The sequence below is a fragment of the Papio anubis genome, unplaced genomic scaffold (genome assembly GCF_008728515.1).
Source record: "Papio anubis isolate 15944 unplaced genomic scaffold, Panubis1.0 scaffold408, whole genome shotgun sequence".
Classification (NCBI taxonomy): Eukaryota; Metazoa; Chordata; class Mammalia; order Primates; family Cercopithecidae; genus Papio; species Papio anubis.
The window spans coordinates 51,612-77,571 of NW_022164247.1; the positions used below are offsets into that span (position 1 = coordinate 51,612).

A 25,960-nucleotide genomic window follows, 5' to 3' on the forward strand; every position below is an offset into this window, starting at 1 on the left:
CAGTGCTTGCCTGGAGGCATGGATGCAGTGCTGTCTCCACGGTGCTAGACAGAAGGAATAGAAACCTTCTGCAATCACCATCAAAACCGAATTTTATACCTCAGCTCTTCATTAAAAGTGAGGAAATGCTAGCTGGCCCCGAACATATTTTTAGGTTATGTGTGATATTCGGAAAAGTTTGATTGACAGAGGTACCTGATGTCTTTGGTTAGCTGGAGGTTGGAGGTTGAGGGTGTGAGAAAGGAAGTAATGACAAATATATCAAGCCCTCAAAGTATGTTTTTGGCATCACTTGTGTTGCTTTGATGAGAAGAATATAGTAGACAAATAAATCTATGCCTCTAGAGACAGAAATTTCCCGTTTTTATTGGGAAAGGAAAACAGCTTCAGATGACTCTAAAAGATAGTCTTATGTTCAAGAGACATAATTTGGAAATTTAACAAGCCCATTTGTAACTGGATAAATCAAAGAGTGGAGTTTAAATTTGGGCAGAACCAAACCAAAAGGTTTTGCTTGAACCTATGCTAGACCTTTCATGACGTTTTCCCTCTCTGCCCACATGCTCAGCGATGAGAGAGTCATCGACTGTGATGAGCTTTTTACTTTATTTCACACTAGCTGCATTGGCTCATTGCTGTAACCCCAGGTTAGGCCTCTTCTGCAGAGGCTTGGCAGGAGGAAAACCCCAAGGGGGTGAAGACAGGATGTTCTGTTGAATTCCGCAACAGGATGGCGAAGGAAGAATTTATTCCAGCTGGTGGTACAGAAAGAGTTAAGTTGAGTGAGGAGCCAAGAAAGTACTACAAGTTTTAAGAAAAACAAAACTTGTCTTTCAAAAGAAGAAGAATGACATGATCAGTACCAGGTTTGGAACATTGTGGGGGCAGTAGGTAATGAGGATTGCATCTCATCATGGTTTACATCTGAAACTCAGGGCCTGGAATGAACCCCTGGGGAGAAAAAACCCTGGGAGGTAGATGGAGTAGAACAAAGAAATATACCACATAAACATCTAGATTAGACTCGCAAAATGACCCCCCGCCTCTGTTGGGAGAGATGACATATTTCTGAGATGAGAAAAATCTCTACCATGGTTGGTGCCTCAATTCCTCTTAAGGTATTCCTATCAATAGGTTAAGAGGAATTGAGAACAAGCAAAATCTATAGTCAAAGAACTGCACATGTTTGGATGCTTTTGTAAACATATATGAATATTCCAGTTTTACAGCAAAGACCAAACCCTTCCCAGGTACTAAAGGCAGTGGAGGAGGCTGGGGTCCTTCTTTTGTATTCCAATCCTGTTCAAAGGTTACATACATAGTCTTGTCTCTTGAAGATATGAGTTAAGAAAACAGCTGGCTGGACACGGTGGCTCATGCATGTAATCCCAGCACTTTGGGAGGCCAAGGCAGGCGGATCTCCTGAAGTCAGGAGTTCGAGACCAGCCTGGCCAACATGGTGAAACCTGGTCTCTACTAAAAATATAAAGATACAAAAATTAGCTGGGCATGGTGGCAGGCACCTGTAATCCCCGCTACTCGGGAAGCTGAGGCAGGAGAATCGCTTGAATCCAGGAGGTGGAGGTTGCAGTCAGCCAAGATTGCGCCACTGCACTCCAGCCTGGGGGACAAGGGTGAGACTTCGTCTCAAAAGATAAATAAATAAATAAATAAATAAATAAATAAATAAATAAGAAAGAAAGAAAACAGCTGACTTCAGATATGCCAAAGACAATAGTTCAGAGCAGAAATGTACACCTGTCACTATCATTTAGCCTCTAGATGCCACTAGAGAGACCATGGACTTCTGGTATTTTCAAATTCGCTTAAGTAGTCCTATAGTAGGCCTTACAGTAGGCTTGTCTCTCTTCTATATGGAAAGAGGAACATATAGCAGGAAGAGAAGGAATGGCCACCTCTTGAGTGCTTGTGTCTACTAGGCTCTGTGCTGGTGGTTTTGCAGTCAGACCAGGGGCTGGGAGGTGCATCAAACTGATTTTAGTTCTTGTTGCCATACAGATACAATATTCAAATATGGCTTTACCAGGTATTGCTGTGGTCTGGTTTTCTCTACATAAACTCTCTATGCTTTATCTCATGAAGTGCTGCGATGGCGTTGGCAGCAGCCAGATATTGCTGTCTCTGTTTTACAAATGAGAAAACTGAAGCAAAAGGGGAAGCTTTTGCTCATAGCCGAACCATGCCAGAGCTGAGAGTGGAATCCATCTCTTGACTTCATGCAACTCCTCAGTCCTGGCCTGCAGGACAGGAATGATTTTTCAGCTTGGGTTTATCTTGACGGCACATCAGTGTGGATGAGGATAGCTATAGGAATTGGGAGCACTGGTTTTGGAGTCAAAAGACCTGGGGTCAAATCTTAGCCCTCCAGTCTCCTCTGTGTGAATCTGGCTTTCCTCATGTTTAAAGTGAAGAGTTTGATTTATAACTTTATAGCTTTACATTTCCTTCTGGTTTTAAATTCCGTGAGCGTGACATCTTGTCTTGTTCCAGTACTTACTTTTTCATTCTCTTACCTCCATTTTGCTATTATGTCATCTGAATTTTAAGACGACGGTGAATTTTCTTCCTTTCAGAGCTGGTTTTTAAGACTTCTGTTTTGTATTTTTCCTCTCAACCCAGTGATTCATACTATTCCATTAAAAATCACTGGGCTGAAGCTTTTAGTTATTTCCTTCAGAGCTACTAAGGAGCAGCTATTCAAAAGGTTGCGATGACAAATCGGAGGCAGGGCTTGTTGATTAGCAAGGAACAGGTGATGTTTCCTGCCTCCTCTCCCTCCTATTAAGTATAGGTAAAGAATGCAAATAAAAATGTGATTGATAAATGGAAGTTCTCCTTTTGAGAAAGCCTTTGAAACTTTTGCCAGGGTTGTCAGCAGCCTGAAGGAAGGGCAGCCTTGTGTTTTGTTTGACAGATGCTCTCATTTTAGCTGGCAGTCCCTGGAGAACTTTTTGACTGGAGTTTTGAGATTCCCAAAAGCATTATTTTCCCTCCGTCCATTGGGATTGGTAAATAATCCCACTCATCTTGATTTCTTGGGTTTTCTTTTTTTTTTTTGACGGAGTCTTGCCTTGCCACTTAGGCTGGAGTGCAGTGGTGTGATCTCAGTTCACTGCAACCTCTGCCTCCCAGGTTCAAGTGATTCTTGAACCTCAGCCTCCTGAGTAGCTGGGATTATAGGTGCACACCACCATGCCTGGCTAATTTTTGTATTTCTAGTAGCCTGTTGGCCAGGCTGGTCTCAAACTCCCGACCTCAGGTGATCTGCCCGCCTCGACCTCCCAAAGTGCTGGGATTATAGCCGTGAGCTACACACCCCGCCGGGGCTTGCTCTTTCATGCAGGCTGGAGTGCAGTGGCATAATCATGAATCACTGCAGCCTCAACTTCCTCAGCTCAAGTAATCCTCCCACCTCAGCCTCCCGAGTAGCTGGGACTACAGGCATGCCACCACGTCAAGCTTGTTTCATTTTAAAATTGACACCAGAGCTATTGCTATTATAATAGAGCTAATAGAATGCCTTGAATCAAGTATCAGCTGATAGTCATTTTTTTAAGCTTGGCTCTGATAGCATGAGATGCTTTTCCTACATAGCCAGACAGATAGTCTGAGAGTGAAGTGATAGCAGACCTAAGTGTTGATTCAATGAAGATTAACTTGGTTTCTTTCCAGTTTTGTTTCCTCTGGCTTTTCCCTTTTCCATGTTTTCAAATTCAGTTGTTCCTTCAGGGATAGGTGTGCCTTTATTCGTGCCCTTTCCAACATCCAACCCTCCACTGGCCCCTCTCTTGCCCAGTCGGACCTGGTGCACAGCTGCACTTCCTGATTGTTTGCACTGGAGAATCTCGACAGTGGCTTCCTCCCCAAGGGCCACGAAAAACATCTGGACACATTGTCTGCAAATGACAAAAGAAGGAGTGTGGCCAAACATGAACACGAGACAGCCCATTTAGGCCGCCATCAAGACAAGAGGGCTGCTTAGTTTTCCTCCCTCATTCTTCCCCCACTTAAGATGAAAACTGAATAATCTGCTTTGCAGAGATAATTTTTTCTTAGAATCAGCTATGTGGGCACTCTAACAAGGAAACTGATTTCAATGTTAGCCTGGAAACAACTTGCTCAAGGGTGCAGTGGGTAAGGGCATCTGAAAGAATAAGAATAATTAGGTATCTGATTCTGATGCTGAAAAGGTGGGTATAGTAAGTGGGAACAGAAGGTGAGTACAGTGATGACTTCATAGAAATTTTGTGCATTCAAGATTCTCAGAGCTTTGCAGTTTACTTGATTTTATTTAAAAGCAAAATAAATTTTAAAATCCTGTCATTAATTATTACTCAGACTCGGAAGGCCTTTCTAATGGTGTCCTCAAGTGGTCTCCAATTCAATTAGGTCAAATTGAGCCCCTGATTAATGATAGGCTTTATATTAGTTTCTAATCCTTATACCAGGAAAACCTGATCAACTACTTCACATACCCAGCAGTCTTTAAAGAAACAAGAGAAAAATCTCCAAACTCACTGGTTGGCAACCTGTCCCACCAGGGAGTTCCATCTTGTAGGTCCCTACATTTGTCAAGCCAAGTGTGTAAGGACTGCCTCCATGGTAGGCTCCTCTGCAGAGAAGAAACAACAGGAGGATTGAGTCAAGTTCCTGGTCCACTGAGTAGGACAAAAGAGAAAATCCAGGAAGGTCATGAAGATGAGATAGAACATCATTCACATCCACCTCTGATTTCTAAGAACACATCTAAACCTACGTCAGGTGAATGTACTTAATAGTCTTTTCTAGTTGTTGTTAGAAAACATAGATTTGAAACTGTGAAAGGAATTTTGGAGAACATTTGTCCAAGACCTCCAATCTTAGGACCTGCCCTACTCTATTACTCCATCATAATGAGACTCATCTTTTAGCAACATACCAGAAATTATGTGTTCAATGAATACCAGTCTTCGAAGTAGCCGCCTTGGGAAGCCAAATATTTTTTCCTGTGATATACCTGTTGTTCAATATCTTTAGGGACTTACACACCTTATAAATTACCTTATTCTCCATCTAAGAAACATAGGTTTTGTTTCCTTTGAACCTGAAACAGTTATGTTTAGTATAAATGCTCCTGATCATCAGTGTCAGCTTCAAATGAGTTTTAACAATTTTCCATACCAAAATCACCTTTAAACAAGGATTTTGGACTATTAAGACTATTCAAAAGAATGGTTGTATTAGGTCAGTGCAAAAGTAATTGTGGTTTTTGCCATTACTTCTAATGGCAGAAATCTCAATCACTTTTGCACTGACCTAATATATCTTGAAAAAGGAGACACAATGTGTGTTGAACCCTGGTAGCACTGTGACTACTTAATACTTACCTGGACATACACATTCTGGAATGTTATTTAGGTAATACATTAATCACAATTCTTTATTGCCATATTCCTGATTCCTGTAATAACTGCATGCTCATTTGATATGGAATGTGCAGTATTGAATGTGCTATCATAAGGATTAAATAAAATCTTCTTTTGAATTCACACAGAAATTATGACCAGACAGGTTAAAAATGCCACTGTTTCTTCATTCCATCAACTTTTACCGTAAGTCATTCCTATCTTTTACATTAACTTTCAGGAGTCTGTTTAAATGTGCTGTGTACGATTACCCAAGGAAGGTAACTGTGAGCACAATGCTTAGTTTTCTATTATTTTTAGTTCTAATATAGCCATTAAGGGTTTATTAATTAATCTGTTATCAGTGCTCAAAAGTCACTGGAAGAAGCAGAAATATACAGGGTTACATGTGCATCCTCTGAACTTAAGGAGAATAAAGGGTGAAAAACGGGTGCAGCTAGCCCTATGAAATAAGCGGACAGCTCCTTATCATAAGCAGAAATTAAAACGGGCCAGTATTTTTTGGTGGAGCCTTGATCTTCTAAGGTGGGGAACAGTCCTTTACTGCTTAATATACAGTGTGGTCCCTGCCACACCTTCAAAGTTAAAAAACTGTCATGTGGGTTTCTCTTTAATTCCATAGGAGGATCTATGACATAATGAGGACTTCAAGCTGTTTGTGACCAGTTGGGGCCCCCTCTCTTGTACAAGGCTAACTTGAATGCAGTTATCCTGTTATAAAATTCAATTGACCAATCCTTCCTTAAAACTTAACAATTAGAACAATATTCCTGAGAAAACCTCTCTCCCACTCCATGCTAATGTAAAGATACACATTAAGAATGGGGGTAAGTCAGTGTTCCTAAGGTTGAATATTCCAAGTGGTGATTACCTGAAAGAAATGATGTCTATGTTGTTTGAGTGCGCCCTGGCCATCAGCATGGCCAGCTCATTGGCTTCTGAGCCACTGTTCACCAAGAAAATGACCTAGAGAGGAAAGGAAGACATGTGGCCTCATAATTTATTTCCTTATTACCCATTCATTTAAAATTGCTGAAGGGCATGTGTCCAGCCCCTGAGTATTAAGGAGAGCTCCCTTCATATCAGCTCGGATTACCCAGCAGTTCCATCATTTAACCACGTATGGATTTCATAGCCCTTCCTCCAGTAGCCGCTAAGTGCTAGACGTACAAAAATGGCTAAGAGATTGTCTCCGCTGTGGAACATTCCGGGCTTTCATTGGCTTTATTTGATGGTCTGCAAAATGCCAAGAGAGGAGACTTGCTGAGGGGCACACAGCAGTGAGTAGCTGATAGATTCAAAGATTGGATTTCTTGGCTCCTGACCCTAACCCACTCACCTGATTCTAAAGGCTTGGAACAAGACAGGACCTCTGACCCTGCAACTCCAGGGGTTGTCCCAGCCTGACTGTGCTGTGTGTGTGAATGTTGAAAAAACAAGTAAACAAGCCGGGTGTGGTGGCTCAGGCCTATAATCCCAGCATTCTGGGAGGTTGAGGCGGGCAGATCACTTGAGGTCAGGAGTTTGAGACCAGCCTGGCCAGCACGGTGAAACCCCATCTCTAGTAAAAATACAAAAATTAGCCAGGTGTGGTGGCGGGCACCTGTAATCCCAGCTACTTGGGAGGCTGAGGTAGGAGAATCGCTTGAACCCAGGAGGCAGAGGTTGCAGTGAGCCGAGATTGCATTATTGCACTCCAGCCTGGGTGACAGAGTGAGATTCCATCTCAAAAAAAAAGAGAAAAAACAAGTAAACAAAAAATGCAGCTCAGCCTGGATGAAAGAACGGGGAGAATGAAAGCGAACTGTGCCCTCCAGACTCAGGGACTGGAAGACATGTGTTCGTGACTCTGCTGACTCTCTGCTTCTGCTCTTCCGTGAACATCTGGGGCTGAACTGAGGTTGCAGTTCTTCCAAGTTTCTTCATCTATTCTAGGTAATGTAGACAACATGGTAAAATAATAATAGCTAACACTCAAGACTAAGCGCTGTTCTATGTTCTTCATATATATGAACTCATTTAATGCCTAAATGCAAATCTTGGTCAACATTTTAACATCTCAGTTCAGTTTAAAATATCAGTCATTTCAGATGCAGAAAAACAGCTCATGTAGAAAAAAATATCTAAGTGTATTTTAGACCAAATGAACCAAATAGCATTTATTTAAAATGGTTTCACTCTTTGTAAAAGAAATGCAAATAACTTCGCAGAAAGGCTAAGGAGCAATGAGATAAAAACCTCTTGAGGACATAGATGAGAACATCAGCAGGCCTATGGCTCCCGGGAAATGATTTCTGCAAAGATATGGTGAGGAGAGCAACCAAAGAGAGACAGAGGCTCAGAGGTGACACAAGGGAACACTGGCTTGTTTCACCAGCAATTCATAAATTCCCTTCTGTCTGATTGCTTTCAGATGTAGCCATCAGATCACCACTACAGATGTTCAATGCATAGACTAGATTTCCTGCCCATGTTCCTGCTTCCTAGGGCAGCTCCCCTGGAATCATAAGACTCCTGTCCCTTTGAGCTGGGAGCATCGTACCTTTTTTTCTCCCCATGAAATTCAGCTCCTGTAGGAAGAGCATTGTACCTTAAGAGGCTCAGGAAGAAGTGCGGCAAGCTTCTCTGCATATTCGTGCATTGGAGGGTGGAAGAAGACAGTGCTTGTATGCCACAGGCGGCCGAGTTGCTTTTGTGCCACTGCGTTCACTTTCCTGGATAAGCAGTAGAGCAGTTACCTGCACTGCGTGTCACGCCCCTCCTGCACACACACTGGCCATTGGACCCGAACATACTGTTTTTTCTCAAAGAGTTTCAAGAGGCAGATTTTATTTACACGTGAGAATAAACTCCTTTAACCCCTACGGGTGTCCAGAAATGGGACGTGTTGCCTCAAAAGGTAATGAATTCCTCTCCAAGAGCAGGGTTCAAAAGAAGACTCAATGATTACGGGGATTTTAGAAAAGAAATACCTAGTTTAGGAGGAAGTTTGGGTTTAGAATTTCTTCTAACTATGCTTTCTTATTAGCCATCCTTTGAAGAGTTTGGAAAAAAAGATGACTAGTTGTAAGCCTGAGTCCTTTCCATTTTGTTTTTCTAAAGAAGAATAGATTCATCAAGCACACGTATGCAAGATCAATAGTTCTTCCCTCCCTTCCTTCCTTCCTCTCTTTCTCCCTTCCTCCCCTCCTTCTTTCTTTCTTAAGGGATGGGTTCTCACTATGTTGCCTAGGCTGGAGTGTGGCGGCTATTCACAGGCACAATCATAGTGCACTGCAATCTCCAATTCCTGGGCTCAAGAGATCCTCCTGTCTCAACCTCCCAAGTAGCTGGGACTACAGGTGCATGCTACCACGTCCGACTAAGATTAACAGTTTTTCTGCAGGGAGATTCTAATATCTGAGTCTGAACAGGGGTTAGTGTGGATGAACATTTTGTAACTATAAAGCCACATTCTTTGAAGGATTGGGCCAACCTTACAGGATTAGAAGTTTCATACTGAGAGATAATAGGGACTAAGGATGATAGATTTGTGGAACCTGACTTAGCTTTGAAAACACAAGCCAAGATGTCTGAACTTGCTGTAAAGGACATTAATTGCTAAAGTTTGTTACATACCAATTTTATTTGTTATTAATATCTTTCACATCAGAAAAAATCAATCCAGTGGGTAAATATTTTGAGAAATATCAGATTATACAGATGTCTTTACTATAGGACATTTAGTACCTGTAATAGACTAGTGTACACTGTTTCTCTTCAGAAAGGAGAAATAGTTTAAAGTGTTTCTCAAACTTATTTTCTCATGGGACCCTTTTCCACGAAAACTCCTGTGATCAATGTTCCATGAAACTCACTTTAGAAAATTGTGGAGTATCAGTAAATTCTTGAAAAGAAGAGACACTTGACAAAAACATTGTTTAGTAAAATAAATGAAAGTCACAAGAGGGGTAAAATAGATGGCTTCCCATTTCCAGGGAAGACTGTCAATGTTATTGGGAAGATTCAATGAGAATGTTTGAACTTATTTTCTATTCCATTTTCTCTACTTCTTTTGTGTATATTTGTCCTACGTTTGAAATTGCATCTGACATTTATTTTGGATACTTCTCGTGACTTTGCATGGGACTAGGGCCTCCTGATCATGAAAGAGGGTAGGAAAAGTGAAGGGGAGGAAAAGATAAGGGCTGGAACCCTGAGGCACACTCACTTCTCACCTCCTGACAGCTGTGTGAGGGGGAACTCTTGGCCTCCTGCTTTGACAGAAGGTCCCACACCTATTCAGTTTGTTTTAGACTTGCTGCTTTATTGCTTTCCCCTAACTTAGTGTGAGGTTGCATTGGTCAGATTATTAAAGGAAAGAGAGAACAAACATGAAATAAGAGCACTGCATGGAAACCAAGAATGCTCCAAGGGTATCTGTGTGGGCGAGTGTACCGTCATCACTGCAGATAATCTCTAGATTAATTGATCCATACATTTCCAGGTAAATTTCCAGCTAGAATTGCATATGTCTCTTATCATTCTTCTCTTCCTCTTCCATCTCTCAGAGGCCATGAGAAAGATTCCCCAGGCTAGAAGCTATTTCTCATCTCTCATCATCCCTCGCCTGACAAGCCTGTCATGTGTTTCTCTGAGAGCCGCCTGCCTTTCCCTTCCCTTCCTTTCCCTGAATGCACCCCTGTCTTTGGAAAGCTGTTGCTAATGAGAAACATACAGCAAGACTCCAGTCATGTGGTACATGCCACACTACATGTGACATGAGAATAACAAAATCTTGCATTGTCAAGAAAAGGAAAAGTAGAGTGTCAAGATTTTGTACTCAGGAAATAGCAGGGAGTATGTCAGCCACAATCTGTCATAGATATTTTTTAACCAAGATAAGCAAATCAAGAGTTCGGAATCACTAGCATAATTGTTTTCCATGCATTCTTTTGCAACAAAAATCCCCAGATTTTAAGGATACTCACGGGTGGCAGTGGCCAACACTGACAGTAACAATCCCGGAAAAGAAATCCAGGTATCTGTTTCCCTCAGCATCAAAGAGCCACTCCATGTGCCCCTGGTGGAGCAGCAGGGGTTTCTGGAAGTACGCCGTCACCACAGGAGAAAGGTGTTCCTTGTGGATTTCCAGGACACGGTTGTAGCCAAGGGACTGTAGATAAACAAAATTTAAACCCACACACTTCTTAGAAGGTCAATGGTAGCCAATCTATGAGTAATAGTGCCCAGTCTCTCTAGTGGATGGAGCAGAGGGCTGCTAGCCTGTAGAGGCTCAAAAGTGGGTGTACTTACCCAATATCATCCTTGTAAGAAATTAAAGCCTTTTCTTTTAAGGAAGTGAATTATTATTTGTAGGCTTTCAATCTCTTTCTAGAAAAGGGCTGGAATTTCTACCTATCAATGAAAAGCCTTGGCTTTGAGTTGATTTTAACTATGAAAAAAAATAGACTTTGGAAGTAAATATCTGAACTAATAAGCAATTAGTCTGAACTAATAAGTCATTTTTGTTGTGGTAGTGTTTTAAAAAATAAAAATGCAATGAAGTGCTAGTCATGTTTGTATCTTTGATTATAAAATATCTCTCCTGTATTTCTCTTCTTTGTGGATCCCTCATGAGTACCTATTGATTCTACAATTTCTAACCTGTAAGTATCATGTAGAATAAAGGAGTTGCTGTGTGTGTGTGCATGCACATGTGCATGCATGAGAGAGAGAGAGAGAGAGAAAGAAAGAAGGAAAGAAACAGACAGAAAGAAAGAGAGAGAAAGTGAGAGAGAAAATGCCAGCTCAATCTTTATTAGCCTGAGAACAAAAATATAACTATAATTTTGGCTGGAGGGCTCAGGAAGGTCAGATGGCCACATGAGTCAGTTAAAACAGGAGCAACATTTACTTTAAAGCCAATGTGTGCCATCACATTTGTGATGTGTGTGTATCTCCCTGCAATACATATATTAATTATCATGTATAGTGTGTTTCATGTACTGTCTTTGCCTCTGTCTCTGTCTCTATCTCTCACACATGGACACCAATTTATATACTAGCATTAAGGGAGTAAGAGGGTTTCAGATGCTTCCAATGACTTAGAGGTACAATATCTGGAATGAGATAGATTAGTGGCAAGCATGGCTATTTTTGTGTCATTCTTAAGGAAACAATCAATTGAGACCTCCCCAGAGAAACTACCTCTTTGAGTGTTCTTAAAGCCCTGCATCTTACCTGGTATCTTTCAGGTATGAAGTCACATGGAGGCATTCTGGGCCTTGTATGAAGACTGAGCTTGGTTACTGATGTCCAGGAAGCACCTACCAAAAGTGAAGTGAGTTAGAATCCTCAACTAAGCATGACATAGGTCTGTTGGTGAAAGTCACCTGTAGTTATCCAAATAAAACTGCTTAGACAATTTTGTTTATTTCTTAGTTAAAAAATCATGTAAATCAGCTTTTAGTTTGGATTTAAAAACTGAGTATCTCAATAATGAGTTTTCTGGAGGAAAAAAAAGATAGTTCTTCTCAAATCTAGTCTGGAAAAACAATCTACTGCAGTCCCTCGCAAGCTTGGGAAGCTCAGTTTAGGCAAACTGTCCGTGTTACCCTCATCATGCTGATTCTCTCATCAGTAGACAAAACTTCTGCCAGTGTGATGTGTTGTTGGAGTCCATCCTCTGTTAATAGAGGTGCTTTTTAGGCTTCAAGCTGCCTAGTGCCTGAATTCTAGTGTTTAGTCAGTGCCTGGTACCTGGTTAGCTGTCAGTACACATGGAATTAATGACTGTTGACTATTCGTATAGGGAACGAGGAGAGAGGCAGGTGTTAGACAATACATTAGACTAATAAACACAGGCAAATAGACCCAGAAGACAAAACCTCCCTCACTCCCAAAAAAACTGCCAACACAAGACTGTGACAAAACAGGGATAAGCTGAACCAGATTCATTAAATATTTGGAGCTAGGAGGGACCTTACATTTGTGTGTGAGTGTGTGTGCGCGTGTGTGTCAAAATGCATACTTTATAGATAAGGAAACCAGCGTAAAGTGGTAAATTAATCTGTTTAAGGCTATCAAGCTAGTTAGGTGAAGAACGAGAACAAAACTCCTCTGGCTTCTAGCCCAGTGGTCTGTTTTGCTCATTCCTCAGCCATTTCCACCCTTCCCTGACAGCACAGATTTTGGCCCCTCTGCAGCAGTGGGATGGAATAATGGAATCAGAACGTTAGAGCTGGAAGAAGTTTCTAGAGAACTTATAAGTACTCCTAGGAAAGATGCTCCTAATTTTGAAGACTAAAGGTCAACATTAAGATAATTTTACAGGTGGAGAGAGCTGAGGAAATTATGTCTCTTTCTCAGCATGAAGGTTTGAATGCAAGAAAAAAATGTTAGTGTTTTGTGTGGCTATGAAGTCACAGTCCTGAGAAACATAATGAACAATTGTGTTTTTAAATGAAGATGGAAAGTAACAGCTCTGAATATACCTTCTTTCAAAGAGACCCCATTCATTTTTCTGCTCTAAGTAATCACTAATGTCATTAATTTGCTCTTACTTTAAAAGCAAGTGACTTTTGATTTTCCATGCATAGAAAGGACCAAAAAATTCGATAGCTTCAGTTTTCTGAGAATTTCACCTTTTAAAAAGCTTTTCATTGTGTCTCTCTGCATTAGTTATGCTTCTGAGATGGAACAAAAATTCTAAGTATTTCTAAGAATTCAAAAATCCTTTCGTTTCTTCAGTCTCATTTTTCTGTCTGCAAAATTGGAGTTGCCCATTGAGGAGGTTGTAGGTTCTCTTGACTCCAGGGTTATAGGATTTACGAAAGTAGGCTAGAGGGGGAAGGGAGTTGGAGAGAAAGACTTGATAAGGAAAAGCTTGAATTTTAAACAGTCAAGGCAGGTTTATTTATTCATTTATTCACAGAAGTGATAAGCATATGATGGTGGAGTGAGGGCTTCAAATGAAATACATGAAATTCTGCAAGGAAGAAAGAAGAGGAAGAAAGAGAAGAAGGGAGAAAGGAAGAAGAAAGAGGAAGGAAGAAATAGAGACAGATAGTAACGAGCAAGTAGGAGAAATATAATAGGAGTCAGTAAGTGAAATAAATCTGGATAATACCTCCAAATCTATTGACTGTCATATCACCCCTCTTAATAAATAACTAAAACTCAAAAATAATAGTAATAATGTTGATATTTGATGGACAGAAAGAAATAAAACTGCCTTGGTTTTTATTATTTGCCAGAAAAAAATTAAAATCTAATTATCTAGATAATTGCATGCATTCTTTATTCAAAATAGCCCGGGTTTTGAGGATGATGTAAGAGTTGAGGGTTCATAAAGCTTTCTGGGGCTCCTGGAGATTGTGTATGTGTGTATATGCATATGCATACCTGTATGTGTGTGTGTGTGTGTGTGTGAGAGAGAGAGAGAGAGAGACGGAGGTAGAGGGGAAGGAATGAATGAGATTAGGATTAATAAAACTATATCCAAGGTCTATTTGTGAGTAGGTATTTGTTTTGTTTTGTTTTGTTTTTTCTTATTGTTTTAACTAATCGGATAGTGTCTTTTTAGGCTAAACAGATGACAACTAATGATTTTCATCCAATTCACCAATTTTCACTTCAATTCACATGAGCAACTCAAGACATTGAAAGATGGAATTCAATTTGGAGAACAGCATCGCTTTTGCATAATAAATGCCAAGTGGGTAACTACCAAGCTTTCATTTCCCAGCTGCCCAATTCTCACAGAGTTCTATAGCTTACAGGTCACCATAACTTTGTTTTCTTTCCCCAAAATCATGATGTCAAATGACAAAAACTGTTGGGCAAAGTAAGTGAGAAAAATCAATTTTTTTTGGCATTTGGAAACTCTTGGGAAAATTCTCTTTGTAATGATAAAGAGTTTTTCAGTATTCATAGCCAGTTTTCAGCCCAGAGGGAGTATTTATTAAGGGCTTCCTCACCCTTTAAAATGAAAAATAGATTCTAAAATATTTGAAAATATGCAGTGGACACAGTGTGATTTATTAAAATGCTAATTATTATTATTATTATTGAGACAGAGTCTGGCTCTGTTGCCCAATGCTCATATAATGTGCTAAAATAACAACATGCTATCTCAGCTGCGATAATTTTAAAAATCAAAGGAAAGCATTCAAAATAAAGTATGGCTTTAATTTACAGATGCCCAGGGATGATTTCCTTTTTTTCCTTTTTTGAGACAAGGTCTCCCTCTGTCAAACAGGCTGGAGTACAGTGGTATGATCATGGCTTACTGTAGCCTCGACATCCCAGGCTCAAACAATTCTCCCACCTCAGCCTCTTGAGTAGCTGGAACCATAAGTACATGCCACCATGCCCAGCTATTTTCCTTTTTCTACTTTTAATAGACATGGAGTCTTACATGGAGTGCAGTGGTGGAATCTCTGCTCATTGCAACCTGTACCTCCCAGGCTCAAGCAGTCCTCCTATCTCAGCCTCCCTAGTAGCTGGGACCACAGGTGCATGCCACCACACCCGGCTAATGTTTTGTATTTTTAGTAGAGACCGGGTTTCTCCAGGTTGCCCAGGCTGGTCTCGAACTCCTGAGCTCAAGTCATCTGTCTGCCTTGGCCTCCGGAAGTGTTGTGATTACAGGCATGAACCACTGAGCCTGGCCCCAAATGCCAATTCTATCTCATTTCTGTATAGCATCTTAGGTAACTTGAAAAAAACCTTGTCACATTTGGAATCTCATTTAATACTTAGGATAGCCAACGAGTTAGAAAAGGAAGATTTCATCCTCCATCCACCTTAGGGTGGAGTCAGTGACAGATGGAATTTGAGGCCTTGGCAATTTCGAAGTCCCTCACTAACGTCGAGGGTTTGAGACACCGCCTCCCATGGAGGCCCGCTGAAGCTGTGTTGGTGTTTGGATGCCTGAGTGACAGTGTCTGGTCGGCAGAGAAACTTTTTCTCCTCTGCTTCCCTGTCCTGGAGCTGCCAGCTTGGAGACTCCAGAGTGGTCCTTTTTCCTTCACTCATGGGACTGCAGTCTGCAGGACACTGCCGAGGACCCTCGCCATTGCTGTTGGGTATCATCCAGCTCAGGACGCGATCTCTCGCAGCCCTCTCTGTGGAGGTCCCCTCTGTCCCATGCATGCTCTGGGTGAAAGGATGATGGTGACGAGTGCCAGGTGCCTGCATCCCCCCAGCAAAGCTGCTAAGAGGCGGTTCCTACCAGATTTTACTCTACTCCTGCCTGGCCTTCCTTGGTTTCTTTGCGTGTGGGGTCCTGTCCACCTCCTCAGCCTCCTGTCGATTCTTTCAGCCGCCCTCCCTCCTTGCCTCCATTCCTTCATACCCTTCCAGTATATGCCCTTTTGCTGAAGCCAAACAGGGGCAGTGGTGTCTGTCCACAAGCGAGAGCGCTGCTCGATTCCTGATTCTGAGGTGAGTGGGTCTTCCTTCTGCATGTATGGGAGTAGTCTTTCTCTGTGATCACCCTTCCTGGCCCTTGGCATGTGTTAAATCAGTTCTGACTGTGGCGAGGCTGCCTGGAGCGGTGCACATGGGAGGCCCCCCTTTAGGGCAAATTTTGAATGTTTTCTTAAAATAGCCTTGGCAGGAATGGAGAAACATCTCAGCTAGAAATGGATTACTTTTTGTGCCCCCCTTCCTTTATGGGAGAGCAGGCATATATTAGGAAATTGCTACAGGGAGCACATACCTCAGCCACCTGCAAATGTTATACATTTCACAGTCATTAGCTAATTGTAGGAAAGAATGCCCACTGAGATATTTCTCCACACTTTTGTACTGAAAGCAAATTGCTTCCATAACTTTGCATACAGTTAGCCCAAAGTGATTGTGCATATCAAAATGCAAACAAGGCTGGACATTTTAGGCATATGAATATTGTATAGTAACTATGTAGATACTATGCAAGAATTGTGACTTATTTATTTTTGCATATATAACAACACTTGAAACATGGTAATCTCCTTACCACAGCCCCTTCCCTTCTCCCCTCCCTCATTATATTTTCCTATTCCCTTTCCAGATTTGGTTTTATTCATGGTATATTTCTCTACTGGATACATACATAAATACATACATACACACACATATATATATTTACATATTTACTTACTCGTTTATGTCCATCTCCTTCCTGAAATAGAGGGCAGGGGCTTCTTCTTGCCTATTGTGGCTAAGTCTGCAGCACTGGTGCATAATAGATGCTCATATATTTTGCCTGAATGTATATTTTGCATGTGGCAGGTGCTCCCGAAGTGTATGTTCAGTGAGTGTGTGTTTAGATGAACAAGCACAAGCAAGCGTAGACCTAGGTAGAGTAGGTAAGAAAGTAGACATAAAAGTCCCAAAGGTTTTTGCAAGGCCAGGTAATGAGGATGGCATTCAGTCTAGGTGGTGTGGTTTTCAAAGACTGCTCCTTCGTAGTGTCCTTGCTGGGCCTATGGTAAGGCATCCCCAATGAGTTGATCAAGATCTCTAGGTACTAGGACTCACCTACCCTGTCTAGGTTATCTGCTGCTCCACTGTGCAGCTACACAATGCTCAGAGGTTGGGGTAGGAGAGGGGAGGGGGCAGCCTAGGGCATTTCTCTTGCTAGGTCAGCAGCTGGTACTTTCAGCATAATTTCCTCCTCACTGAGCATAAGACTGGGTATAATTTTACCTGCTTCTGAGAAAACGTTGGAGTTAAGTGATGTTCTGGCAAAAAACTCATGACCAAGGGAAAAGAGCAGTCCAAACAGGACTGGAAGACTGGGGGAGGATAGACAGGGCCTGGTAGAATCTCTCCGAGTTTGGAGTCAGATAGGCCTGGCTGTGAATCCCAAGTTGTCACTTACATTTTTCTGCCTTTGACCACATTTCTTAGATATTCCTTATTCCCCTGTCTCCTCATCTGTGGAATGAGATAATAGTACTCACTAACAAGTTTGGTTGAAGATAAAAGGACATAATGCGTTGAAAGCATCATGCATGTATCGAGTTTCAAAAAATTGCAATTTTCAGGAGGAAGAAAGCAAAGAGGAGAGGAAGGAAGGAGGGCGAAAGGGAAAGATGAGGAGAAAATGAAGACAAAGTTGGTCACAATGGGGAATGGAAAATGGTCCCCATACCTGTTTAGGGCCTGTGAAGCACAGGCACATAAATGTACAGACAGCTGCTTAATCTCATGTTTGCATGAGGGAATTTGCTGGGAAGGAAGTGGGGCTTTCGTGAAACAAGATCCATGTGAAAATCACAGGCACATAGGACATCACTCATAAAGCCACCAATGTCTGGTTACCCCACATCTCCTCATATTTCCTGTTCCTGCTGCAGAGAGGAGAGTTTGAGTGGATGGGGAGGGCCTGGGGTCAAGTCCTGGCTTGGATGACTCTGGGTAAATCACAGCATTTGTTGGTAATTGAGACAATGGTCTCACTTCCTAGAGGCATGATGAAAATTCATGCAGATGCTTTATGTTTTTTAAAATAGTCATCCTAGCCAGGTGCAGTGGCTCAGGCCTGCAATCCGAGCACTTTGAAAGGCTGAAGTGAGAGGATTGTTTGAGCCCAGGAGTTCAAGACCAGCTTGGGCAACACAGTAAAACCCCACGTCTACAAAAAGTTAAAAAAGAAAAATAGCTAGGCATGGTGGCATGTGCCTATAGTTCCAGCTACTCAGGAGGCTGAGGTGGGAGAATTATTTGAGTCTGGGATGTCAAGGCTGCAGTGAACCATGATCACACTACTGTACTCCAACCTACGTGACAGAGGGAGACCCTGTCTCAAAAAAGAAAAAATAGAAATCATCCTTGGGCATCTGTAAGTTGAAGTCACACTTTATTTTGAATTGCTTTCCTTTGGTTTTTAAAAATATTGCAGCTGAGATAGCATGTCATTATGTTGAAAATAAGCATAGTCGGGTTTTATTATCCATGAATTTCATTTCAAAATAAAAGGGAGCTTTACAAAATATTGGCTATGAAAATGGGGCATCGACTCAGGGTGAGAACCTGTGTGTTAAAAACATGCCTCATCTCTAAGACCTCATCCAGGTCTAACATTCCAGAACCCCAGGCAGCAGCCTTCAGAGCTCAAGTCTTCCCCTCTCGCTGATCCTCAACCGACCCATGTCCCCCTGGTTTCCACTTACGGCTCAGGAAAGGACGCATCTCAAGGATCCTGGGAGCGGAGGTGACCAGGCACAAGGGTCTCAGCAAATGTCTCCAGACTAGAGTCATCTCTTCTACTCAGGAAGCAAACCCCCATGGAAGTAGGTAGGAGGTCGGGCTCTAACTGCTCACTATCCTTGCTGGACTTTGAGATTAAGATGGGGAGGAGGCCCTAAAAGGGGAATCCTGGAGTGGTGACTGTCCATGGCTTCAGGCAAGCCCCAGAGCTCTCTATTGCTAGTAACAGTGCCTTCAAGGGGGGAGAAAAAGAGAGTGAGGAAAAGCGGTAGAGAGAGAGTGAAAGTAGGAGGGACAGAGAGAAGAGGAGAGAAAAGAAAGGAAAAGAAGAGAACAGAAGGGAAGAGGAAAGAAAGCAGGCAGATAAAGCAAAGGTCATCTGACGAGTTCTGTTAGTTTAGTATTCCATCGGGGTTTCATCTGGGTACACTTTTCTCTGCAGGAGGGTGGTGCTGGGTGTGGGAGAAGGATCAGGACATGGCTGAAGGGGTCAGAGACTGAGAAATGAGAGATGTGACTAAGAGAGCAAAAAGGAGGATATGCATGAAGTGAATGAACAAATAAATTGGTTTTGGGGGTCTTAGAGAAAGAGAGGAGAAAACAATGGGGAAGGAGCCATTCCAAAGAAATCAGAGAGTACCTAATAACTAGGTAAGGTTCTGGACAGCTGTGGATCCTCTTATGTGTCTGAGGAAGGCAAAAGGTTGAGAGCTGAGGAGTTAATGTGCCTTATTTTCATTATTTCTTAAATTCCCATTTATCCCACTCCAGCCTCCCCCCTACCTTCAATCCCCATAAGCAACTAGGAGAGTGAGATTTCGGGCAACAACATGCCAGAATGTATCGCTTCTAAGGTGAATGCAGTTTTAATTTATATCAATATGTGTAATGTGTGTCTTTTTTTCTTTTCAGTTAGATCCATGTTTTTAAGATCCAATAAGGTTGTGAAGGGTACATCTCTTCCAGGTCTCCCACTGCTTCAGAATGGGGGGCCACGTGCTCTACATGGCAGTGCCCAAGGGGGACAGTGACAAAGTTGATTGCAACTAGAGGGTCGAGGGAGTGGGGATGGGTAGATATCATTAATCTTGGATCACGCTGTAGGGGAGACAACTGACTTGGCCACATGCTTCACAAACACCTGCATAACAACTGTTGACTCTGAATGCCCGTGGGAGGTGAAGGTGTTGGGTAAGCACAGGGAGTATGTTATATTCAGTATAATTATCCCTTTTTGTGTGGGTTTCCAGCTCCCAGTCAATTCTACTTTGGGGGCAGTAGGGAGTGATCATATGAGCTGGCTGGTCATGTGCTGCAGGAGTAATCCAAGTCAGTGAGGCCAGTGGCCACACAGCATCTCCCTGGGTGCACAGTCTGTCCTGTGGTTGGACAGAGGGGAGAAAATGTTGAGTTCCTAGTCTGCATATGCCTTCAGCCTCTACCGGACTGCAGTGGCTGTTTTGGTTTTGTGAACACCGCAGGCTGCAGTCTTGACTTGAGATTTTTCTTGGGCTGTAAGATTTGAGATTTTTATAGTGAGAGACACCCAACATCAAGGGGTCACCTAGAGTGGGGCAGAAAAACAGTACATTTTGAATAACTTCTAGAGGGAAAGTGCAGGGAGGGAGGGCATGAGTTTTGATACCATAATATGTACTTTTGTTAAACAAAGTCAAGCCTAGAAAAGAATAAAGAAGAAAGAAAAAGATCACAACAAACCTGACCGTTATATTTTAGTAAATTTCCTTTCAGAAATCTTTCTCTACGTGTGTATATCTGTGTATGCACATGCTGTTTCAGAAACTGAAAGTCTTCGTATTTTTTATTTAATAAGTTCCTTTTGATGGATAGCTACATTTTCTCCAGCATCCTAGGACAGAGAATTTTCCGCACTTGACAGATTATATACATATATATATATATATATATATATATATTTTTGGGGATGGAGTTTCACTCTTGTTGCCCAGGCTGGAGTGCAACGGCATGATCTTGGTTCACCGCAACCTCTGCCTCCCAGGTTCAAGCAATTCTGCCTCAGCCTCCCGAGTAGCTGGGATTATAGCTATTCCACATCCGGTTAATTTTGTGTTTTTAGTAGAGACGGGGTTTCTCCATGTTGAGGCTGGTCTCAAACTCCTGACCTCAGGTGATCTGCCCGCCTTGGCATCCCAAAATGCTGGGATTACAGGCATGAGCCACTGCTCCCGGCCAGACAAAACTATATTCTAAGATGTTTGTTCTTTTGAACTCTGTAGAATTACATGATATCCACAAAATCTGTAAACTGGGATGAGGAGGAAACTTAGATTGCCTCTAGAGCTTCATTCTCAGCCTAGGAGTCATTTGGAATATTAATCCAAGATCCTACCCTACCTTCACAGATAAAACTCCAATTAAACAGCTATTTCTGAGTTATAAGCGACACCTGCTGAGTCTCTCTGTTCTCTCTCCTTTGAGCAGATCAGGTATAATTTTCTCTATTTTACATAAAACTAGAGAAGATGAAGAACTATTCTAGTTTTGTATTAAATGGTAATAGGAGGGAGAAGATTCTTTTATCAGGGAAATATAGAATTTTCTTTGAAATGCTGGAATTCTGAATTTCCGCCGCAAAACCACGCATGACTTTTACAACAGAGTGTCTCACCAATGACGCATCAGTTAAGTCCTGAGTGTAACTGAACTTTGCTCTGCCCCAGGCCTTCTGTCAATAACAGAGTCCAGCAAGCCCCGGAAGACACCAACAGCCCAGCAATCCTCCCCCCAACCTGCCTAGAGCCAGAAACTGAAGGAGCGAAAACGGTTTTCGGTACAGATTCTCAGATAAATGCAGACAGCTTCATGAAACCGCTGACACAAGGCGTCCCATTCTCACGTGCCAATGGACTACGAAGAATGCCGTGCAGCAGGTTCAGGATTGAGGTGCAGGAGATTAGTAGGTGTAAGAAGAGAATAACTGCATAAAGATGTGGGTTTAACAACCCTAGAATTTCACGGAAAACTGATTTTTTTTGAGACGGAGTTCTGCCTGTCAGCCCAGGCTGGGAGTGTAGTGGTTTATCCTGGCTCACTGCAGCCTGCCTCCCGGGTTCAAGCCATCTCCTGCCCTGCCTCCCAGAAGCTGGGACTACAGGCGCCCGCCACCACACCGCCAATTTTTTGTATTTTTAGTAGAGACGGGTTTCACTGTTCGCCATAGGATGGTCTTTGATCTCCTGGACTCGCGGATCCACCGCCTCCCTCAGCTGGGATTACAGGCTTGGGTCAACCAATCCCATCCTAAACCCATCTCCTGCCATCCCCTGGCCCATGATAGGGACTTTTGAACAAGTCTCATCGGAATTATTGGACTTACTATGTTTTAGAAAGTAACATTCTGGAGAGAGCTAGGGAAACATAGATTACCTCAGCCTTAGGACGCAGAGCACATCCATACTGCTCACTGCATACATAGCACAGTGCCTGACATACAATGTTCATCAAGTATTATTCAATAATGTATGTGGTAGCATGATTCACAGATAATTTATGTGGGGAATATTTGTGTTTAAATGGAAGATCCTGAAAATATAACTCAATCTCTTTTCGGTAGAATGTATGGCAAGATCTTTTTGAGCATAGGCCCTTCTCTTAGCAGTTGGGATTTTCTAGTTGTTCATTCCCTTGAACTTTACAATCAAGGCTTAATTATTGTTTTCAATCACAGTAAGATGAGAGTCCTTAGAGTTTGGTTCACTATGCCTGGGATTGTTCCTGTATGGGGGAAGAGCTGTTCCCAAGCTTAGGGTTCTCAGTTACAGTGAATTATCTCACAAGGATCTTTAATTACAAAGACCTTTAATTATATCCTGTTACTATTGTGATCATTACAGAACTGGCCGATTTAAATAATTCAAACTGCAAAAGAAAAATGAAGGAAGGGTACATCAGATGAGAAGGACAGAACTGTTTAGCCACCAAAAGGAACAAATTCTCAACTAGAAGAAAACAAAATCTAGCTTATGCTGTTTTTAGAAGACATATCTAAAACATAATGATATAGAAAAATTAGGAAGTAAAGGAATGAAAAGAAACTTACCAGAGAATTACTGCTCCCAAGAAAAGCCAAATTAGCAATATCAGTATCAGAAAAAATAGGTTTTAAGGCAAACGTGACCATTATAAATAAAGGGGATTGTATGCAGCAATGAAAAAAATAGTTTATTTGGAGGATTGACCATTTAAATCTGTATATGCCCAATAATACAGCCTCAAAAGATATAAAGCAAAAATTGACAGAATTATAATAAGTAGAAACTTACTTAATCCTAGAAGATTTTAACTTACTTATAAACCACCTCCAAAAATGATATCTTAAGCAGCAAAAAAGATGAACCTCATTAATGCAAAAATCCTAAATAAAAGTTTAGAAAATTGAACCTAATAATGTTTGCAAACATACTTCATGTGTAAGTGAGGTTTATCTCAAGAACGCAAGGCTACTTTAACCTTAAAATATACTCTCCAAAATAATTTTCTGTAATAACTGACACATTAACAGATAAAAGTCACATGAACATATCAATAGATGTAGAAAAAATTTGAGAAGTTTTAAAATTAGTTAAGATAAAAAAACTATTAGCAAACTAGAAATATAAAGGAATATCTTTCACATAACTAACGGTATCTGAAAAATTGTAGGGGCCCAGCAGCAGTTCTCTCTGACCTGGTGCCCTCCTGTCTGGTCCCTCATTCTCTCCAGAGGCTGGTCATAGAAACTGGGATCTCACTTCCCCAAGGCGGGTCATAGAAACTGGAACCCTCTTGCCCTAAAGTCAGTTTTACAGTCTAAAAATATTACTATCACTTTACACAGTCTTTCTGTGTAAAAACTGACCATGAATAACCTGACCTATCTTGTTTGACTGTAGGTCATAAGACCCACTTAGCAGAGAGGGTCCTGCCCCGTACTCAGAAGGAAGGAATGGTGAGAGGCATTGCTACACAGAGAGGCCAAGAAAAACCCAGACAGACAGGCCTTGCTAGGTTTTCTCACGCAGTCTATCAGCTTTAGGTCCAATCATTTTCCTACACAACTGTCCATACTTTGTTGAAACTAAGCATAAAAATGGACAGTTTCCTCTGTATCTATGGGTCTTCATTCTGAAGGCTCCCATGTCACACAAAACTATAATCAAATAAATTTGTATGCCTTTTCTCCTATTAATTCAACTTTTGTCAGTGACTTTTAGTGAACCCTCGGAGGACAAAATGGCAGCTTTCCTCTCCCCCCTACAACACCTACATGATGCCTTATATGTAACAGTGAACTTTTCACAGCCACAGCATTCTAGTTAAAGTCAGGAAGAAGAAAGAATGCCCATAACACATTTCTATTTAACACTGTCCTGGAAGCCCAATAAAATAGATGAAGAAAGAGAAATAAGAGGTATTTCTCTTATTAAAAGAAGAAACAATGTTGTTAGTTTGTGGTGATAGAGCTGTAAAAATGGAAAATCCAAGAAAACCTACAAATTATAAGAACATTAATTAGAGTTGAGTAAGGTTACAGGATGCAAGATCAGTATTAAAACATCAGTGGAATCATGCCTGTAATCCCAGCACTTTGGGAGTCCGAGGCCGGTGGATCACCTGAGGTCAGGAGTTCAAGACAAACCTGCACAACATGGCGAAACCCTGTCTCTACTAAAAATGCCAAAATTAGCTGGGTGTGGTGGTGTGGGCCTGTAATCCTAGCTACTCGGGAGGCTGGGGCAGGAGAATCACTTGAACATGGGAGGCAGAGGTTGCAATGAGAGGGTGCCTAGGGATGAATCTAATAAAACGTATGCAAACATTTATGAAGAATAATGTAAAGTTTTATTGAAGCCCAATGTAAAGGAAGTGATATACCATGTTCATGATTAAGAAGGCACAATATCATAAAGATGTAACTTCTGGCATTAAAACGTAAATTCAATCTAGCTCCCAACACAATTTTTTAGGAGATCGATAGGCTCATCTAAAATTCATATGATGAGTAAATGGCCAAGAATAGCCACAACAATTTTGAAGAAGGGTATGGTGGTGTGAGAATTAATTTACCAGATAACAAGACTTCGTATAAAATATGGTAATAAAGCAGTGGAGCACCACGGCAGGAATAGATACCCAGAAAAATGGGCCAGAAAAGCCTGGATTAACATTTGGGCATATGTAGACAATCAGAAGACCACAAAGATGGCATAAAAGATAAGCAGGAAAAGGATGAGTTACTCAGATACAAATGGATTCATCAGGGAAATAAAAAGTAAAATAACAATGCATCATTTTATGCTCATTGAATTGTCAAACATTAAAATATCTGACAGCACCAGGTAATGATAAAGATGAAGAGAAATGGAAATTACTACACTAAAGGTAAGGGTACACATCAGTAAAACTACTGTGGAGAGGAAGAAATTTGTCAGTATCTAGGAAATATTAAGATATGCATTTTATATGAACCAACAATTCCACCTCTAGGTGTATATTTTGGAGAAACTTTTGCACATATTCCAATGAGACTGGCATAGGAATACTCATTGCATAGTCACTTATGACAGTGAAAATCAAATGTTGCTAAACAGGGAGATTAATAAATTGTATATATGTGTAAAATTATAGCAGTGGTATACACACAACTTTTGCCATTTATGGTAATGAAAATTAAATATTGATAAATAGGGAGATTAATAAATTATACGTATGTATACAATTACAGCAGTTGTATGCATAAAGCAGTGGAAATTAAATGTTGATAAATAGGGAGCTTAATAATATACAACTAAGCAGCTGGAGCTATTTGTATCCCCAAAACCCAATGCCGAATGAAAAAAAATCAAAGTGCATAATGTTATCTGCTATTTTTTATGCAAAACTCATAAATACCAAAGTAATTGGTCATGTTATTTAAGGATAGATAGATTTGAGGCAAATGCATTTTAAAAATAGCTGGGAAGGATATATAATAACTTTAGGATTGTAGTTACTGCTGAAGAGAGAGGTAGAGAATTTGGTTGTTGAGGGATATAAATGACAGTATCTGTGATATTAAATGAATGCTTGTTAAAAAAGGAACAGACAAGGCAAAGTATGAATATTTATAAGATTTGGATGTGGGTAAATGAGTCTTTGTTATGTTTTTCTATATATTTTCAAGTATTTGTGAAATATATTATGCAATAAATAAAAGATCACAAATGGATGATGAACTCACAGCTGGTTTTAAGTAACGACATTGAAAAATTCTAGTCAGGAAAATATGAACAAAAGAAAATGTGAAACTTTGGCCCCGAGATTTGTGGCTTGTTGAATGAAAGTTGATCATA

General features: G+C 41.1%; 1 protein-coding gene across 4 annotated transcripts in view; it reads right to left on the reverse strand.

The window, feature by feature from the left end:
* AGXT2 (alanine--glyoxylate aminotransferase 2) overlaps window positions 1–18,958 on the reverse strand; it is a 43,610-nt gene extending 24,652 nt beyond the window's left edge. For 2 of the 4 annotated variants that reach the window (XR_001903302.2, XM_003899567.4), the window contains exons 1-7: window positions 18,572–18,958; window positions 11,649–11,734; window positions 10,397–10,581; window positions 8,017–8,140; window positions 6,298–6,392; window positions 4,540–4,633; window positions 3,824–3,917 (exon numbers count right to left, since the gene is read on the reverse strand). Coding sequence is in view for 3 of the 4 variants with exons in the window: in XM_003899567.4 (XP_003899616.1) it covers window positions 3,824–3,917; window positions 4,540–4,633; window positions 6,298–6,392; window positions 8,017–8,140; window positions 10,397–10,581; window positions 11,649–11,734; window positions 18,572–18,659 (766 nt within the window). In the remaining variant the exon portion in view is untranslated. Of the gene's footprint in view, window positions 1–3,823; window positions 3,918–4,539; window positions 4,634–6,297; window positions 6,393–8,016; window positions 8,141–10,396; window positions 10,582–11,648; window positions 11,735–16,554; window positions 16,750–17,277; window positions 17,334–18,571 lie in introns of all 4 variants that reach the window. The other 2 variants (XM_017959479.2, XM_017959480.2) reach the window with 2 other exon arrangements.
* Window positions 18,959–25,960: the final 7,002 nt, after the last annotated feature.